Below are 21,610 nucleotides of genomic sequence, written 5' to 3'. Positions count from 1 at the left end.
AACATGTTAAGTCTCGAAGAGGGAATGTGGTCTCAGATTGATGGGACTTGAAAATAAAACTCATATTGATCACTAAACAATCTCAAAGTGCTCTTCCCGTGTGGAGGGGGAACTTAGAAAAAATTAGCACATACCTGATTCTTATGAAGAGCGTCCCTAACCAGAGCGAAGTTCACTGTTAGCCGTTCGTCCGTAGAATCAACCGGTGCGGCAGACAAGCCTTGTTTATATAGGCGCTTCGTCCCACGCATTTCTGCCTTTTCTGACGTAGCTCGAAGGCAACGTCACGAGCCTCATCGAGCATGGGAGAGACTTCTTCACGCGCATGCTCAATAGTGGTTAAGACTTCTAGGTTTTTCTATGATTTTTCTCTATCACGCCGGGATTGAAATTCCTATTTTACATTTATTTTTATAGTTTTATTTTATACCTAACTCTAACTACACAATAGATTGCATGTATTTATTACTTGCGTGGTATTTCCTAAATATTACATCTAGGACCCGGCTCTGTGACCTGAGTAAAATCAAAGCCAGGGTCATACCACTATTACATGCGTGTGGTTTGGTGTCAATGAGGCATCAGGTTGATAATTTAATCTGGACCTCACCTGACTCCGTTCTCCCTATCTCTCTTTTTCTTTACTGCACACACAATTTGAAAAGCGCGGGCGTCTCGCCCTATAATTTGAAGTCCGGCTTAGGACTACGAGGCACAACTGTGTAACAATATATATATATATATATATATATATATATATATATATATATATATATATCACGGTATTTTATATTTACAAATAATAATAATGATATTTATGAGTGTGCTGCGGTAATTAAAGTTACACTTGTAGTGTCCCGTAAGTTGAAAAAGGTTGGGAAACGCTGCTTTAGAAAAAGAAAGAATCCGAAATGAAAGAAAGAAAAACTCATGACAAGGTGCAATCTAGAGTTTTATATGATTGCCGCTAGAGAGGGGCGTCCGTTTAGAGGTCATCTGCCCCCTAGCCTCAATTTCAGATGTTGGGTGCAGTAATGCAGATTTAGAAACCCTTTGCTCAGCAAAGTCCACAGAAAAAAATTGAAGTCCTTATACCGAATAAATACGGACCTCGATCACCATTTATATTGATCGTAAGGAACTATAGGCCTAAATTGCTCTCTTGTTTATTTTTTGGCGTAGGATTTCAAAGGTGGACCTACTTTCGAGTTTCGGGCCTAGTTAAAATTCTGGAAATTGGGCCTAAGCAACGTTCCAGTTTTGATCATCTATATTTCCTCCGTATTTATTCGGTGTAAGGACCTCAAACTTGTTCTGTTGGACTTTGCTTATCAAAAGGTTTCTAAAACTGCCTTACTGTCCCCAAAATTTGAGATTCAGGGTGGAGTTGGGGCGGCTGCCCTCCTAGCCGCACTCTTCACCGCGAAGATATTACGTTTTGAAATAGAATCCATTTCCTGAGTAAAACTGAACCTTATTGAAAATGGACTTGGATCCATTGTGCTCGGAACGCCCCAAACATTACTTTTCTTCAATAAATTATTGACTTGAAAAAAACAACCAATTACATAGGCTTGCAGAAAAAATTTTAAAGTTAACACAACGCGAAGTGTGCTTCAAATATTACTTTTCGAAAATTTATTATTTTAAATTTATTAGCTTCAGTGTTCTGAAATAGTAATCAAATTTTGCAACTAAAATCTCACCCGCCTCCACGAAACGTGAGTTTAGCCCCTAAGGACATAACTAGAAAACTTTCAGAAACAGTAACTCTGAAATGACTTGTCTTAGGGCTGAAATAACCGCACAAGCGTATTTCTGGTAAAAATTCTATATGACTCCCTTTGCATTTGAAATTTCGAATTGCAATAAAAGATGGCAGGCATGATGCTTGATAGCACCATTTGATGTGTCAGACCACTTTCAAGTTTCATCATTTTCCCTCAACCCGTTCTCAGCACACAAGAGTGGTAAGTACTTTTATTTCCCCATGTATATTGATAGATTGTGAAATCTCCCACTTAGCTGAGCTGTTTTTTTTAACACACCTGACATTTTCAACACTTATACAAACGATGATCAGTAAACAATTTTCTAAACCATGACTTCTGAAGAAACAAAAAAGGGCAGGAATCATAAAATCAGGAACTATAACCAGCTTCAAAAGTATTAAACCCCAATAAAAAGAGAACACATAACACGGACGGCTATTGTAATAACTGTGAAGTATTCCTTAGTTGTATTGATAGCTAAGGAACTCCTTAACCCTCCTTACTTTTTAATGATTTTTTGTTTGTTTCTGGTCGGAAAGTGCGTTTATTTTCTTTAAATACAACGAAGTTTTCTGTATTTACTAAAGAGATATTTTGTTCTGAAAGTAACATCGCATTACGTAACAAAAATAGGAAGTGAATATTTCAAACAGCGAACAGTGAGGTGTGTTGGCAATGCCTTACTACTCGATTCTCTTTCCTTCGAATGCATTGTATCCAAACTTCCGATTTTAAGGAACTTAGAAAAATTCAGGCACGTAAATATTTTTTGGAGAAGTGTACATACCACAGTCCTATACAGCTCTACTAAATTTTAAGTTTGGCAATTTCAAAAACTTAAGGTGTAGTCCTATATGCCAGTGCCAAAATTAAGAGGTAGCCAACGTAAACCTAACAAAATAAAGTGATAGCCTAAGATACCCCTCCCAAAATTACTTTGACAAGTAGATACCGGTGGAATCCGCCATCGATTTTTTTTTCTACATCAGTCGTGCAAGGCGGTGCTAAGATTACTATCCGCGAGTGCAGCAGCGGCATTCGGGATTGAGAGTGTGGGCAAAGAAAATACAGATACAAAAATGATCAATGCATGTTAAACAAACTTGCCATTTCGGTACTTTTCACATACTACATACTCTATGCACCTTATTTGATACATGGAAGATGACATAAAAGCTACCTTTTGTAGAAACCATTGTCCTGATCAATATCTTCATTCACTTTTTTTTTTCCCCTTCCACTGCCTTTCTTCCTTAACAGAGCCAGTTCCCAGCAATTGATTGTGCCATCTAAGAATGCAAAGACGGTGTGCTAGTTCCTGTAGGTATTGTTGCCTATATCTTCTATGTACGATTACAGGAGACCTGAATTCTGCGAACCAAAAACAACACTCCACTTTCTGACGAACAGTTAAGACGCCATTTTGCTCACGAATGATGCGCATGCGTGAAATACTGTTGGATTCAATTGTCTACGGGGCACAAAATTATATTCTTTCATCTATCCGCAAAATGATTCTATCATTATTGGTTTTCGAGTTATTCAATTATCTTTTCAATATATTTTCATTGGACATGCCGTATGTTACAAATATCAACGAACTCAAGAAAGAAAGGAGAAAAACTTGTTCATTGAAAGTAATTTCTCAAAAAGTACAAGAGGAGCTAGTACCATTTATTGCTTTTGTCTGTTACAGGATAGATCGCGCCAATAATCTCTTTCTTTTGTTTTTCTGATTTAGATTTCTGAGCTGTCGGCATTAATGGCCATTTAGCCCGTCACATATGAGGGATGACGTCCCTCGGCAAGCACACTATCCCGGGAAAGGGAAGAAGAAAAGATTAGGGAGGGAAGGAAACGGCTATCATAAAGTTAAGTACCACCCCGGCATTTGGCTGGTGTGAATGAGGAAAACGCAGGAAAACCTCATTCAGGGTGGCTGGCCTGAAAAAGTTTTTATACTTTTTCAACCGATTGCCCCCACCGGGAATCGAACACGGGACTGCTCGCAACGAAGACGAGAGCGTTAGCGACTACGCTACGCGGGACCACGTTTTTCTGATTTAGAAGTTATATATGAGACAGCTGACAGCCCAATAAGCAAATTAATCAAAAACAATATTTCTTTTCAATTTTTTTATCTGATGTTGTTACTTTACATTGGGAAGATAAAAGGAAACTTAGTTCTATCCTATTACAGTTTGTAATATTTAGATTAAACTTTTAAACATTATGCCAGTTAAGTTCTCTTTTGTTTATACTATTTTTTTAAACACCTTTACAAATGAAATAATTTCACAACAGAAAGATGGAAATGTGTGTTACTACTCTTCCTCTTTTACAGCAAAAATAATCAATTTTAATTAAAATTATTTACCCTTGAAAATTTTCCTACATGATCAATGTGAACATTTTGCAGGATTCCTTACCTCGTTCGTATGACTAGAAAATCAGTTTCTGGAATATTATGCTCATATATAGGGGCTCGGTACATGTTATTTTCAACAGCCTGCAGCGACTGGCCTGGTGGCAAGGTTCCTAAAAATGGAGAAGTGTGAGCATAAGCTACTTCCCCATATTTGTACTCCTGAGGTCCTTGATCTTTACCTGCCTTCCGTTTGTAATAATTTTTTATTTTAGAACACATCCCAACCTATGATGATAGAAAATTTTACAACACATGAATATAAAAAATAACAGAATAGAACAATGAAATGTAGAGCAATTCTAAATTCTACCCCAGCCCATCAATAATAATAATAATAATAATAATAATAATAATAATAATAATAATAATAATAATAATAATAATAATAATAATAATAATAATAATAATAATAATAATGTGTGAATTTTATATTATTATTATTATTATTATTATTATTATTATTATTATTATTATTATTATTATTATTATTATTATTATTATTATTATTATTATTATTATTATTTAGTCCATCATATATGAGACAGACAAACAGAAAGAGAGTCAAGATATTATAAAGTACACTATAAACCCTTTCGCTAAAATCGGTCATTAGATAAGGAAATAAGGAATTAAGAGAAAAAAAGAGTTGAAGAAAATTTACAGAACAAGAAAAAGGTAAATCCTCCAGGTGGTCACAATGTAGGAATGCAAGATCATGTTGTCAAATGAAAGTTACGAACATGAAAGTAAATGGAGTTTTCTGAAGGAAGATGGAACTAATACAACGAATAGATCATCAAGAATGCAGAAGAGCGAACAAATATTAAATGATGAGAAAATTTGTATAAGGGAAAAGAACTGAAAAATAAAAAAGGACGAAAAAAGGATAACTGGTTAAGCACTTTGATATACATACAGATAGACAGGAAGATAAACAAATATAGATAAATAAATAGATTGACTGTTTCTCAATTCCATTAAGGATATATTTCCCATACATCATTTACTTAGAAACTGTAGCACATGCAAAATATATACCATACATTTTAAATAATCAAAAAATTAGTAAACGTCACATAAAGTTAACAAAGATTGGTTACTTACCAATATATCCTCCCGTGGGAAAACTAAATATTCTTCACACGTATCGGAACAAGCTAGTTTCAGTGGTAAGGTAAGGATAAAAATGGGTTATGGAATAGTATGGTATGGAAATATGATCACATAAAGTTAACTGAAAACCTTTAATCCTTTAAGGTATATAATGCATCCTTGACTATCCAAATATACAGATTGGGAATGAATTTTAAAATACCCAATATGAAAATATAAATTCGAGGATCTGGCCCGTAGCTGGTACACAAAAAATTATTAGGTGGAGTGCAGTTTGTAAGCAATCATGGACTTTCTACACTCTTACATCCACAGAAGAAATAACTTCTTTCTTTTATTAAAAAAGAGATCTTCCTCACAAGGGTATTGTTGTTCTCTGTTTGAAAAGCTACATTTCTGCACGATTAAAAAAGAATTACGTAAATATTTACATTGGTGATTTAAAGCTTTAACTTGGCTTTTGTTTAATTAAAATCGGTTCAGAAATAGCAAAGTTACTACGGAAAATGTTTGCAACAACTTTCAGTGTGTCTTTATTTCTATATATAACTTGGTTTGTGTGCAGAGTAAAGTGAAAATATGGTTTGAAATGGAAATATTTAATTCTAGTTATTTAAATATTAATTCCTTCTGCAAAATATTTTAAAATGAGAAAATTTTAACGGATAAATCACTTTGCAGTGCATTTAATATGGTTTTCTGTTAAAGTGATTTAAAGTTAACCTGTTTAGAATGGATTGGTTTAAAGTTAGCTATTTGTGAAATTCCTCGAGATATACGAGGGTAATTACTACGGCGAGGATGCCTAGTGGTTACACGTGCACATATCGTGCTCCGTGTTTTTCAAGCCGTAAAGTTCAGTGGAAGAAGTATTCGCAACAATTTACATTTATGTAGTTCACTTATAGATACAAGAACCAACAATTTACATTTCTGTAGTTCACTTATAGATACAAGAACAATATAACGGTTTTCATATCTACTGAAGGGATTTTGTACAAATATTACTTTCCTGATTTCCAGTTTCTTTGTTTCTACGAAGACTTTACAGTGAAATGGCTTCCTCTAAGGCTAAGAAAGGATCCCAAGGAAACAGTTCGTTCGTATCAGAGAAAAAGAACTTCGTTCGGCAAATCTGCGACTTGAAGGCAATGGTGCAAACCCCTAAAGTTTTAAAACTAATTGTAGATTCAATAACTGAATCAGTTACTAAAGTAGCGGTTGAAAGACCGGAAGAAACATTTAATTCTGAAGAAGTGCACAAAGAACTAAAGAACAGGAATACAGAAATTAGTAGTCTTCAGAAGAAGACTGCAGAGTTGGAGAAATACCAACGGAAAGAAAACCTTTGGATCTTTAGAATACCAGAAAGAATAAATGAAGATACTGACGCTATTGCCATCAAATTCTTTGAAGAGCTGCTAGGTTTTCCCATGGATATAAAGGAAATCGAAGCCATTAGTCGAAGCCACCGTCGGTCCCAAGTTAGAGGGAAAACCGTATCCAACAATCATCAGGTTTGCGAGCTACCGAACAAGGGTTAAGGTGTTCAGCAATAAAAGAAAACCGAAGGACTTCAATATCACTATCAAAGAGGACTTATGCCATCATCGACTTGAATTGTTGCTTCTGCAGTTCAGAAGAATGGTTACAAGCAGGTATATACCCAAGATGGAAAATTGCAGTCCTTAAAAACGGAACTAGACATTTCATTTCTACCAAGGATGAGTTTAACAGCTTGCAAGAAACAGCGAATATCGCCAGCAGTTATTAGCATAGTACCGCGACACGGAACGTGTACATACCTACTGTACGAGTGAAATGTTGGAGATTTGTTTTTACCATTTTATTATTACATATATATATATCCTCTTTTGTTGAATGTATATCCAAGTGTGAATGTTGTGTTCACCTGAATTGTTTGTGTGCGTGTGCCTGTGTCAACCTCCTTTGTCTCGTTAGTGCATATTTGTCAGTGTTTACCCTCTACAATACACAAAAATGAAAACTGCTATAGGTTTGTGATTCATGAACTTTATATTTATATGATAGTATTTTCAGCGTGGTGTGCTTTTTTTTCTGAAGCGTATGTGGATGCGTTACTATTTTTATTTGTCGGCAACATTTTGCGTTGGATGTGGTTATCAATGGTAGTTTACATGTATTTCGAAAGCGCAATATGAGTGAAGTTTCTAGTGATTCTAATCTGAGAATGGACGCAAAAGTGTCCCCTCCCGTTATCAGCATGGGAAGACCTTCTTGTGTCTGTGCGCTTTCATCCTTTTTTTAAGCGGAGACATTGATAGTTACTTCCTTTCAGGAAGAGCAAGAACCTCGTTTGAGGCAATGGAAATGTTTTTTTTGTTAAACATAAGCAGCTAGGAAACAGTAAATATACATTCTACACTCGTTTATGTTTTCTCTAGGTCTTTAGCTTTTCTCGCAATATCATGTATTGAAGTATTCATTATCACATAAATACAAAGGCTGACAATATAAACAATAAACATGCCCTCTCTTCATTAGTTTTAACCGAATTAAATAAAGCATGTCCATCTGTTTTTGAGGACAGTAATCTTTTACAGCTGTCCGATTTCCAAGTATCTCCCGAAGACCCTCAGTATTGATTGCAAACCGAACTTATTAAACCAAAGCGATCAATGATCAATGCTATACAAACTAATGCGCAGAGCCTTGTCAGTTGTTATACTGATTTGGAAGTTCTTTTTCCCTCCGCTGTGAATGTGCATGCAACATTAGTTTCCAAGACTTGGTTGAAGCCAACTCCTTCTAATGATCAGGTATTGTTAAATAACTTCAAAATTATCCGAACGATCGCATTAACAAAGACGGTGGTGGGGTTGCAATCTTCCTGCGAAATGACATTGAGGAAAAAATTCTTTATCAATCAGTTAGTCGTTATAGCTTCGAATCTGAGTTTATCATTCTTGAGACATGTTTTGAGAACCAAAATTACCAAAAATTACTTTTGTCTTGTGTCAACCAGGAGCGTCGTTCAAAAATTTTGAAGAAGATATTTCTAATATTTTATCACTTTATATGCATAGTCTGATACTTGGAAACATGAATTTTGATTTATTGTCCTCTAAGCGTGAAGTAGAAACATTCCGCAAAGTTATTACATCATTAATATTTCCATCTTTCCCCTCGAAGCTAAGTTTCATACTACTAATTCTGTTTCACTTTTTAACTTAATCTTAACTTCTGATCTTGATAGAGTTCTTCATTTCGGTCAATTTTCATTACCTGGCATTCGCGTCATGATCTTATCTTTGTTTGCTATTTTATTAAAAATCCCAAATTCAAGCCAAAAATCGTCGTATACAGAAAATTAGCCAACATCAACAATGAAGCACTCTTATGTGATGCTGTGTTAATGCCTTGGCATCTAATAAATTATTTTCCTTCCGTGGATGACCAACTATCTTATTTAAATGAATTAATTTTTTACCTTCTAACATTTATGCTCCCCTTCGAGAGAAAACCGTGTTTCTCGTTCTTCTTTGCCCTGGATTACAGATGAAATTCGAAGTTCAATGGCTTGTCGCGACAGAGCAAATAGTAAATTTAAGAAAGCGAGTAAATTAATGACTGAAGAATGCGCACACTGATACATGATGCAACTTGGATGACCGTAGGCTGCCCAATAACTTTTAGTCTTTTCGCTCAATAGAATATGTGGCGCTTAGTCTCAGACACGGGGCGTTTTTCGATAGAACTTGCACTTTCAAAACCCGCACTTTCGAATTTTTCAAGCGTCATCTGCAACAGACTTCTCAGTGACTACTACAATTCTAGCGCTCTCAGCGTGCTTCGTGGGATAATCGTTTTCAAGGGCTTCCCACGATTCATGAACAATGAACTATTGTAATATATGAATTAAAGAAATGAGAGAAACTTTTAGTTCCCAGCAAACTAGCCCAATAATTCAAAATAATAAGAAAAGCAATGTCCGAAATACGCACAATAAAGATTATTACAAACTGTCATATCGGGAATGACGCGTCTGCTGCCGTGAGCGATAGTGTGTTTTAAGTTATACGTGGATGAGTGTCGTAAAATTGAACACAAACTGAACTTCTACTGGGAAGGGTTTATCATAGTGTATTTCTATGCTCGATTTTCTTCCGTATGCATAGTGAAAAAATCTTTTGAGTTTTACGTCCCACGGTTATGCCGGTTAGGCTAAAGGAGACGGTGATGATGAGTAATGAAAGAAATGGTGGAATGAAAAAAGCGGGAGGAAACGGGAGAACCCCGAGAAAACCCACGCACACGGTGTTTGTCCACCACAAAGTTCACTTGGCGGGGGCTGGGATCGAACCCGGGACCCCTAGCACCAGAGGTGAACGCTCTACCACTGAGCCACCGCGGCCCCCGTATGCATAGTGAAATTTTTAGAAGAATGGGCTCACATTTGGTATGACAACTACGAATACTATTGGAGCCCATTATACAAACCATGAGCCCAAAAAGTATATCAGGAAGAAAACTCCAAGGAAAGTGACATACACACTGCAGCAGATATTAGCGTGCGAGGAAAATTCACAGGTCCAACATACGATGCCAGAGAGATCAATTTGGCACTTCCAACTCTGAGCACAGTAATTCGTAAGCGCCTCTGGCAGAGGTGCGTTCGTGAGTTTAGCGTATTGTCTGCATCTGAAAAGGCTGCAAGTCTACGCAATTCGATTTCCTCGACCCTTCCAGCTGAGATTCTCCATCCACTCCCGACAGTGAAGACTCTTTTACAGGGTGGCCAGTGTCATATCTAGATTTCATTCTAGAACTCACAAATCAACGGAACAAGAAAGAAGCAAATAACGAAACGGTTAGAATAGAATGATATTATTATTATTATTATTATTATTATTATTATTATTATTATTATTATTATTATTGTGATTTTTGTTATTGTGATGTTTGTGTCTGTGTTTTGGATAGTGCTTTTCTTGTCTTGCTCCTTAGGCCAGCAGAGTTCGACCTTTTCTTTTCTTTTTGATGAATGTATTTATTTGTCATTTTTAAATATACAACCCTCAGCTGAAAATTGTCTATATTGTGATCTCCCAGTTTACGGAAGACAAAAAGCTTTTAAATGTAAGAAGTGTACAACTAAATGTCATGTATCATGTATTTCAGTGGAAACTGAAGGAAATTATGTATGTGAAAATTGTATGGAACAAAAAGACTATGATAACACTGGAAATAGTAGTGAAGTGAATAAACAGAGTAAATTTAATCTAAATGAAAATCCTTCTTTGACTACTTTTCAGCGGCTCATTCTCATTAATAATTCTTTCGATAAAATGACTCAAATTTTCTTGAGAGAAATAAGAGCTCTCAAAGCTGAGATAACTTCCTTACGTCATGAAAATTATCAGTTGAGGTCTCTTTTAAAACAGAATGTAATTATGTCCGATCATGTATCTAATATGAAGTCGCAATTAGAAAATGTTCAAAGCAGTCAGGTTAAAGAATTAGATCAAGAAAACAGTTTTCCACCGCTTGTAAGTGTTAATCAAGCATCAGGTACGACTAATCGGAAGGATGATTTCGAGGGAAGTTGGGTTGAAGTAATTTCGAGAAATCAAAGAAAAATGAGAAGTAAACCTGTTAATAAAGACAATGTAAACCTAAATCGAAATCCGAATGTAGGTATAGAAGTAAACAATAATTTACGCAAACTGAATGTTGGTCGGTAATACTAAAACAGAATTGGTTTCTAATTCAAGGAAAAAGGCTTTGTTTGTTACAAGATTTAGCCCATCTACTTCTGTTGAGGATATTGAAGAATTATTATTAAGTGAATATGTAAAATCTGTCAAATGTACTAAACTCAAAGCTAAATACGACTCTTATTCCTCATTTCATATTGAGGTCCCTGAGTTTGATTATAATGTTATAAGTGATCCTGAAATTTGGCCTAAAGGTATTTTAGTTGGTCCGTTCTATGGAAAACTAAAGAAATTAAATGTTACAAATAATATGGATGAAATGAATGAAAACATAGACTCATCATGGAGAACATTGAGTTATGGTACCAAAATGTACGTGGATTACGAACTAAAAATAAACAGTTTTATAGTTCTGTGGCAGACTGCAAATACGATGTTGTTGCTGTCACTGAGACTTTGTTAAGCAACACTTACATTAATGATGATTATTTTCCCGACACTTATTCTTGCTTTAGATCCGATAGACACTATGAATCTCATGTTTGTGAAAGAGGTGGTGGTGTTCTCTGTGCAGTTAAGAAAAACATTAAAGTAGTAAGGCGAATTGACTTTGAATTTTTTTTAGGAAAGTTTTTGTTTAGAATTTCCAAGGAAAATTGGAAAAAATCTTATTATTTTTTGTGTATTTCCATCCTAATTTGCAATTGAATGTATTTAGTGAATGTTTTGAGGCCTTTTCTAATAAAATAGATATTCTACATTATGATATTTTAATGATTGGTGATTATAATGTACCTAAAGTGGATTGGGCTAAGAAACAATTTTTAACAGGTATTCATTATTATGCTAAATGTAAAGCTAAAATTTTATTTACATTTCTGGATGATCTCAATCTCAATGTTGATTATAAAGTATCTGACTTAGATTTGGTAATATCTAATTTTAATTTATGTGCTTCCAAGAATGTTCAACCGATTGTGGTGCCTGATAGCTTTCATTATCCTATTGAAATTACGTTTCCTTTTTATTTCAATACTCCGTTAGTTGGTAATTCTTCTCATTATGCTTATCATAAGGGCGATTATTTAGCCCTTTATCAACAACTTCCTGAAGCTGACTGGACTAATATTCTGTTGAATCCAGACCTTAATACTGCTGTTATTGCTGTAGAAATTTAATAAAATCCAGTATGAGTAAGAACATACCTCTAAATAGACCTAAATCTAGAAAATATCCCTCTTGGTACTCTAGGAATCTAATCTCATTAATTAAAGCGAAAGAAAACACTCATAAAAGATTTAAGCTTACTGGTTCAAATGAAGATTATAATGTTTTTGCTTACATAAGGAAACAATTTAAAGAAAGGTTAAGGTTGGACAAGCTTGCTTATATACATAATATGGAGAATGCATAAAGTAATTCACCTCAAAGGTTTTGGAAGTTTGTTAATAGAAATAAAAACCAAATAAACCAAGCCACTGGACTTATGGTTGATGTGTGTATGTGTCTAATACTAAAACTTTAGCTAATTCATGGGCTCAATTATTTGAGACTATATATCAAAGGCGTCCTTCTTTACATAATACTGACTTACCGGATTTGGCGGGTAATGATTCTTTTTATCCTATTATTACAACTGAGCAAGTAACTAAGGCTATAAACAATCTTAATGCCAAATCTTCTTCTGGCTTAGACGGTATACCTGCTTTTATACTGAAGGGCATTGTGTCCATCATTGCGCCTGTCTTAACATCTTTGTTCAACTGGAGTTTACTTACTTCTGTTTATCCTGAACATTGGAAGATGGTCGTTGTTGTTCCTATCCCCAAGACTGATGGGAAAAATTTATCCGACTATTGACCTATTTCTCTGTTGAGTATTATACCCAAGGTTTTTGATAAGTTAAAATATAATTATTTGTATAATCATGTTTATCCCAATATTACGATCTATAAACATGTCTTTATGAAAAATAGGTCAACTACAACTAACTTAACATATTTTAAAGCTGACACTCTTCCTATCTTTAAAAGTAATGGTCAAATCGATGTGATTTATTTCGACTTCTCTAAAGCCTTTGATAAGTTACCACATGAATTTTAATTTACAAATTGAAACATTATGATCTTTCCATTGTATTTATTACTTCGTTAGTATCATACTTGTCCCAAAGAAAGTTTGTGGTTAGGTATAAGGGTAATCTTTCAGACGTATATAACATATACTCCGATGTTCCGCAAGGATCAAATCTCGGACCACTTCTATTACTTATGTTTATTAATGATATAACTGAATTATTTTTTTAAATATTTTTCTTTGTGTATAACAATATATACATTCTATTATTTCTGCAAATGCCGGCAATCGAGAACATTGTTGAAATTCCATTGTACATTGCTGAATCATTGTTTGGAATAGAACTTAAATATATTTCATTATTTGACGTTAAATATGAACACCATTGAATTTTTCAATTTAAATATGTAATTATAAGGTCAAAAGAAAAACTATTGTCCAGGAACTATTATATATAAAACAATTCTTCTCAGAGTATAAACACCTCATCCAGTTCCTTGCCAGGTGGTAAAGTGCCAAGGACCGACGAGACGTTACCACGTTGGATAGAAACGGATATGCGCTGTATTAGATAAGATGTGGAGCGAACTTCGCCGGAAACACAAGAAATGCGTCTTCCTACCTCCCTAATGAATTCAAGACTTCTTGCACCCCAAGCGCCATTGGTTGCAATAGCGATTGGAGTGAAAACAGACTTTTCGAAAAGGTGGTTGTATTTTCTTTGCTTTTCAGCTTCTCTGCGATTAGCAACAGCTCCAGCGTTCATTATTGATAGAGGAAGACTTGAATGAGCGTATGTATCAGCGCATGTGAAGTCCCACAATAAACATTTACATCTCATCCATGGAACCAGTGTCATCCCATCTGGTCACTTTTCATCCGAACGACAGCAACCAGAAGAAAATCCAGCTGTGTTGAGAGCTCGTAGTATTATATTATTTACAGAGGAATATCGGGCGAATCTACCAGCGCTCTTCATGCATGAAAGGACATGCAGGCCACGTTGGTTAACCGCATCCCCACAAGCTGGACAGCGATGAGGCTCACAAACTGCTAAGCCTAAACGTAAGGCTACAGTAATTCGAAAGCTTTCATTTGAGAAGTGAAGGCCTAAAGGCGGAGAAGGTATCGCCATCAACCATACACCCGCTTCGGGAGACGAGGCAGCAAGAAGCCTGGCTTTATCTTCCGGAACAACAACAGATTGTAACAAATGATTATGTAATTGACATGCAATTGGTGTATACCAAGATGACTGATAACACTTTTTGCTAATCTCCGGAAGGCTTATATCTGCTAAGCTTGCCCAGTTATTAGAGCCTTCTTGAACTGAACCATCTGGGTCCAAACAATAACCCTGTGGAAGGAGAGCTTCGATTAAACGCAGAGATCCGTGGTATGACGCTAAGAATGTAGGAATCGCCATATCCACAGCTCGTCGAATACCGCCCAAGCCAACAGATAAACATGCTTGTGCCCAAGAGTCGTCATTTAAGGAGCAATTCAGAATTGATTCAAGGCCAGTTTTCAGGACAGTATCATATTTTTCCAGCAAAGAACTCTCATGCCAAGATGGTCATCATCATAGGTATTCTGCCTTTATTGGCAGGTCACTTGCCGCAGCTGAGAAGCTTCCATGCTCCACGGTCCTCCGCTAATTTCTTCGTCTTTGCGTATGATCTTTCTGTTTTTATATCATCCATTAATTGTAGTTTTCTTCGCCCCCTCCCTCTCTTTCCCGCCAACATACCCTCTAGGACGTCCCTCATGATACAATTTCTTCTTAGGCAATGTCCCAACCAGTTTCTCTTCCTCTTCCTAATAATATCCAAAAGTGTTCTTTTCTCACCCACCATTTCTAACACTCTCTCATTCATTTTCCGCTCGACCCAACTAATTCTTTCCATTCTTCTCCACATCCACATTTTGAAAGCTTCCAGTCGATTTTCATCACCTTTACGTAATGTCCACGTTTCCGCCCCATACAGTACAACACTCCACACGAAGCATTTTATGAGTCTTTTTCTCAACTCTTTCTTCAAGGTCCCACAAAACAGACTTTTCTTCCTCCTAAAGGCTTCTTTCGCCATTCCTATCCTTGCTTTTATTTCACGCTCGCACTTCATGTTATTACTAAGAATACTACCCAGATATCGAAAACTATTCACTTGTTCTATTTTCTCCTCTCCTATTTTTATATAAGATAGAAAGCATCGTAAAAAATAGGTTAAGCGAGGGATTAATAAAGATGCTCGTAAAAGGAAAAAGGCTGAATGGGCTGAAATCGAGGGAAGTCGAGACAAGAACAATTCTAAAGTAGATATTTTATTCAATAGCACGTCAGTGAGTGAGAGCAGCACCTAGAAGACAGACATCTGAATTGTTAGAGGCCGTATGCCTGGTGCAGCCTCATTAAATCTTCTAAAGATTTCGTCGAATGCGGTTTCATCTGTTCCAAGACAACCAACCTCGCATTTAGAAAAGTTAAGACGCAAGCCAAGAAGTGATGCATTCTTATTTATTTCTATTAAAGATGAAAGAACTATCTCGGATGCACCACCAATTGTTCCATCGTCTAAGTACCAAATGTTTAATTCGGTATCCAGTGATTTAACAAAAGAGGGAATGGTTATAGCGAAAAGTGCTGGGCCGAGGGGATCACCTTGTTGTACACCTCTCTGAGAAGAAATAGTGTTTCCGTTGAAAAACAGGTCACTTGGTTGAGAATAACATTGATAAACATATGGATAAATTGAAGGAAAATTATTCATCACTGCAGCAAGCATAGTATCCCGCCGAAGCTCATTAAATGCGTTACGAAAATCTAATTTTACAACTGCCTTAGTAGCACTGTGAGTAGAAGAGAAATAAACTCGGGCTGTGTGAACAGTTGCCTCGGCACCATTAGGAACACAAACACCAAGCTGATGGGGGATAAAAAGTTCTTAATGGCTCACGAATTCTAAAGCATGCAATTTTTGCCGATATTCTGCGCCAAACATTCCCAACCGCTATGGGCCGAATACCACCATCCTTTTTCTTAGCGCTGTAAGTTTGGCACCGAAAAACAGTGGGCGAACTTCCGTTGGTATTTTTCCAGAAATTATTAAATTAAATAGATCACATAAGGATTTTAAGAGTTTTTCCTTCGATTCCAGTATTTGACAAGAAAGAAGGTCTTAAAGAATTGAAGGACGAAGCCCATCTAGATCTCCCGCGCTGCCTGACAGAAAGGAGTTAATTGCTTTTTGAACCTCCATAGTCGAAACTCCTTGAAAAGTGTGTTGACCATCAGGAAGATCCGGCGCAATGAAATTGCCAGGGTGGGCAGGATGTTTCTCCAACAGGGTCTCCAATACAGAGGTATCCGGAGCCGCAACCGTATCATCAGAAATTAAAAGACGTGATGCTACACGGATGTCACCATCGGCAAGTTTATTCTCTACCTACAATTATACTGAAAATTTGGATTGTAAATGTTTGATGTATGCAGATGACCTCAAAATCTACTAGCTATAGTAAATTTGGATGATTCTTTGGTGCTCCAAAATAATATTAATAAAATACTACTTTGGTCTCGAAACAATGTACTACCTTTAAATTTTAACAAAACCTTTCCAATGAATATTACGAATAAAACAAATCCAATTATTTTCACTTATAACATAAATGATACTACAATTAGAATTGTAGATGCTATTAAAGATTTAAATATTGTTTTTGACAGCAAATTGCTTTTCAAACAACATCTTGAGAATATAACTTCCAAAGCGAGAAGGAATCTTGGAATTCTTAAATGGATGTCCAAAGATTTTAAGTCTGTTAAAATATGCCTTATTCTTTATTATTCCAATGTTAGAAGTCATCTTGAATGTTGTTCAATCATATGGAATAGAAATATAGATTATATATCTACTAAACTTTTAGAAACATCTTAAAAACCTTGGGGGGAGGTATGGAAAATTGACCTATAAACCTTCTCCTCCTACTACATGGTAGTGAAACAGATATTTTCTCCGAAATCCGGTGTTGCCAAGAAATTCAAGCTAGCTGACAATTTTCGACCAGAGGGGTGAGTATTCTTCTCTGTCACTTGAGAAAGGTTTTGGCAAAAAAAAAAAAAAAAAGCGTAGAAACTCCGAATGGTTTGTGTTGTTTTGTTATTTGACACTTTGAATGGAAAAATCTTCCTTCTTCTTTGGAGAGGAATGAACCATATGCAGGAATATTGATTAATGTGTTTATTTTTCCCTTCCCTACTTTGGAGTGTGCATTCTTTTAAAGTTATAAACATCAATACATCTATTGAGAAACAAGGATGGGATTTTAATCTATACAAAATACTCTTGAATTCTAATCAAATAATATCTGAAATGTATGATGTAGAAGCATCTAACTTTCTCATTAACATAATAGATAAGGCAACATGAGATCAAAAATTTATGTATAATGTATTTTAATTATATTTTGCATTTTATTACATTATATTTAATTACTTTATTACATAATTACATTATATTACATCGATTATTTTTATATAATTCTACACCAGAGCATAGGTCGTCCTAATTAATTTTCTTTAACTGATTTTCCTTGTGACACCAGAAAAACATTACTATAGTATTAAGTTTTCTTCTTTCTCTTCCTTATTCGATAAAGATAAGAAAGATGCCTAGTGCTGTGTTCAGGCCATGGTTGACGGAAAGCTCGTCTGAAAATGAAAGAGTAAAACGAGGAGAATTCCATCCAGCCGCTCGAGTCAGTGCTGGCAAATATAGGGAAGACAAGGAAAAGAAGAATGTTAAGTACGTTCTGGAGAAGTTGTATTATAATGAATACGACAGAGGGTATGACAAGAAGAAGAGAAAATGTAAGCGAGAGTATGCTTTAAAAAAAAAATAATAGAGTAAATTTAACCCTAATCCTTGACTGATCTCAATTCCAAGCGATATGAATAGTTCTTAAATTTCAAATGCAACATACAAGCAAAGACTCATACATAAAACATGATTTATGAAAATCAGAAAATTCTGCAGAAATTGTTTGTTAGATTTGAGATTAGCGTCGCTTTCAACAGAAAGGCTATATGAAACGTGAATGTACAGCTTAGTGTGGGATCCGAAGATGAGCTCCCGCCAGGAATCCTACGCCGGAGGTGTGTACGCTATTTACGTACCGACGAGAGAGCTCACAGAAGCTGTTGTGACACACATTTCTTATATTGAGAGATGCATTTATTTTCTTACTTTTCACCGAGTTCAATCACACCATCAACAGAGGATTGGTAATTCTTAAATATTTACTACACCAATTTTAATATAACCGGTAATAATAATATGGTAAATTTTACTTCATCGAACAAAAAGACACATACGCGAGATGAGATGGAATTTTCGTGACGAGATGCATTACGAAACAGAACTCTTCCAGTAGAATCAAATCTACTATTCGAGACAAGACAGCCCACAATCTATTCTCTTAGGCAATACTACAAACATACATCATGTCGAATAGTAGAAACTTGCTTCTATAAATGAACATAAAGAGATTATGTAAAAGCATACTTGACAAATATGAATCGTTGAAACCCCAGGTTTCAGTGCTAAACGAAAAGCAGGAAAGAAAACCTTGCGGAAGACTTTTGCGTAGTAACTGCAGCATAATATGATATACTTTAAGAAATTAGGGTGAGAAAATTTAGTGGAGTGCCTGTATCTTTTATTACATATTGAGAAAATAATTATAGAATTTTTCCTCTTAAAGCGGAATTTCACAAAATGCTGCAGCAAGTGTTCACTTACTTTTAATAATGAGTTTATATACTGTTTAATCTCCTTAACATGTCGCGAAATATCCTATTCTTGACATACATTTTAAACCCTATTCCTCCACTTTAGCATATACATTTTGATGACATAACAAGTGAGTATCGTTTCACTGTAATTAAAACTTTCAAACTATGCGAATTCAAGAAGGAGATTAAAACGTATTCTTGGGTCACTAAATCGATTGCAAAAAGCCGTTTCTTGTTTTACTCATTTAAAAGCAAATATTTTACTCATTATTTAATTAATATTCTTAATTTTATCGAAACAAAGTTGAAATAAGCAAAATAAATAAATAATAATAGAATTCATTCTCCTTAATAGTTGAACGTGGTGTATATTTTGTATTTTGATACATACTTTTAAGAATAAATTATGACATTTGCATTAAATAGTGAATGTTACACATGATTTCTTGCTATAGATAGATCAGACAATAAAAATATGGTGTACTCTGAAATATTAAAATATTGATGTGGTCGTGTACTTTTTTTTTTTTTTTTTTTTTTAATTAAAGCATTAACACAAAATAGAGCATGTACCTTTCGTTGGCGAGGGGGAGAAAAGAGCAAAGTGGAATCCCAAACCCATAGGAAGGGGGTGAAAAGAAAGAGAGGAAAGTGACCTCTTAAACCCACATGTTTAAGTCATAAATCAGAATATAACAGAGACCAAAACTATGGCAACGTTGGTGGATACACATTTTCTTACAATGTCACTATGTAAGAACTTTGTTCTGGAATACGCTATAAGGAAAATCAAAGATAGCAACCAGGGCCTACAGTTGAACGGTATTCACCAGGTTATGGTATATGCTGATGATGTAAATTTAATAGGAGATGATAGAAGAACAATAGAAAGAAATGCTGAGATCTTATTAAACGCTGGCAGGGACATGGGTTTAGAAGTAAATGCAGAGAATACTAAATACATGGAAGTGCGTCGGGACCGTAATACAGCAAATTATGGATGCGTTAAAATATTAAATAATACTTTTGATAAAGTGGATAGTTTCAAATATCTAGGATCAATATTAACAGACGAAAATCATATTCACGAAGGAATTTGATGTCGACTGAAAGCAAGGGAATTCGTGTTACTATTCGGTTCAAAATCTCTTGTCGTCGCGAATTCTGTCGAGGAATCTGAAGCTTAAAATATATTAAATACAAAATGATAATCATGCCTGTAGTTCTGTATGGTTGCGAAACATCGTCGCTTACTCTGAGGGAAGAACATAGACTGAAAGAATTTGAGAACAAGATCATGAGACGAATATTCGGATCCAAGAGGAACGGGAATCGGGAATGGTGGAAACTTCATAACGAGGAACTACATAATTTATACGGTTTATCCAACATTGTTAGGGTCGTCAAGTCTAGGAGGCTTAGGTGGGCGGGTCATGTAGCTAGGATGGAAGAAAGTAGAAACGCTTTCAAAGTCTTGACTGGAAGACCAATCGGAAAACGACCATTAGGAAGACCTAGGCGCAGATGGGAGGACAATATTAAGATGGATCTCGCAGAGATTGAAATACAAAGTAGAAACTGGATGCAGTTAGCTAAGGATAGAAGTCAGTGGAGAGCTTTTGTGAACGCGGCATTGAACCTCCGGGTTCCATAGGCCATAGAGTGAGTGAGTTAGTTAGTTAGTTAGTTAGTTAGTTAGTTAGTTAGTTAGTTAGCATGTTATTTGTATGGAAATTTTAAGTGGGCAGTTCTGTCTGTAATTTCCAGTAAAAATTATTATTATTATTATTATTATTATTATTATTATTATTATTATTATTATTATTATTATTATTATTATTATTATTATTATTATTATTATTATTATAGTAGTAGTAGTAGTAGTAGTAGTAGTAGAAGTAAAAAATACTTTCAACCAACATCAGAAACTAAATCCATTACGTGAAGTAGCTAATCCTTAATACATTATGCTTTTCATCTCTTCAGTTTCTATTCTTATTTTCAATCTCGATACACCAATTTTTGTTGGAATAAACGCTGTCTCAAGTTGGAGATAACCCGTTTGGAGTAACGCTAATTCCTAATAGTTCACAGTGGCACTCAATCGCCAATAGATGTTGCTACTATCAGTGGCGCAAATCTGTCTTCAATATTGAGGGGGGGACGGGTAATACTTTTTTTTTTAAAGTGATGTTCAAAATATTTATGAAGTTGAAAATACATTGCCGTGGTGGATCAGGGGAGCAGAGTTGTCTTCAGCATTGGGCGGTGGCCAGATTTGAGGCTTATTCTTGAGGGACATCAATTTCATCTCATTTTCCTTTGTGGTAATCGGACACAATCATCACATTCCCCCCTTCCCCCTAAAAAGAAACACATTTCAAATCAGATTATTGGGGGAACAATTCCCCCAGTTCCAAAATTGGAGGGGACATGTCCGTCTCATCCCCCGGGATTTGCGCCAGTTGCTACTATGTAGACAATTTGCAGATTTAAAATTATTTTGACGATTTAATTGCAACTTAGAAACTGAATTTATCAATTTAATTGAAAAGAAACGCTAAAAAATCATTAAACACGCAAAATGTTATTAAGAAGTTTTATTATCTATGCTATGCAGTCTGTGAAAATACTGAAACAATATCAGTTCTAACTTCTCGCTGTGATTTAACTACTAAATGAGTAACTCGTGACCCCGTGTAGCGTAGTCGGTAACGCCCTTGCCTTT

At 35.4% G+C, this 21,610-nt stretch overlaps 1 protein-coding gene across 4 annotated transcripts in view; it reads right to left on the bottom strand.

The window, feature by feature from the left end:
* Positions 1-21,610, bottom strand: part of Taf1 (TATA-box binding protein associated factor 1) — a 726,438-nt gene that overhangs the window by 377,479 nt on the left and 327,349 nt on the right. For all 4 annotated transcript variants that reach the window (XM_081728611.1, XM_081728610.1, XM_081728612.1 and 1 more), the window contains one exon: positions 4,202-4,425. In XM_081728611.1, coding sequence (XP_081584737.1) covers positions 4,202-4,425 — 224 coding nt within the window. The remainder of the gene's footprint in view (positions 1-4,201; positions 4,426-21,610) is intronic.

Source organism: Thermobia domestica, chromosome 10 (genome assembly GCF_964235325.1).
Source record: "Thermobia domestica chromosome 10, izTheDome1.hap1.1, whole genome shotgun sequence".
NCBI lineage: Eukaryota > Metazoa > Arthropoda > Insecta > Zygentoma > Lepismatidae > Thermobia > Thermobia domestica.
Note: the sequence above shows the minus strand (reverse complement) of the source record. Positions and strands in the feature narration are given on the sequence as shown.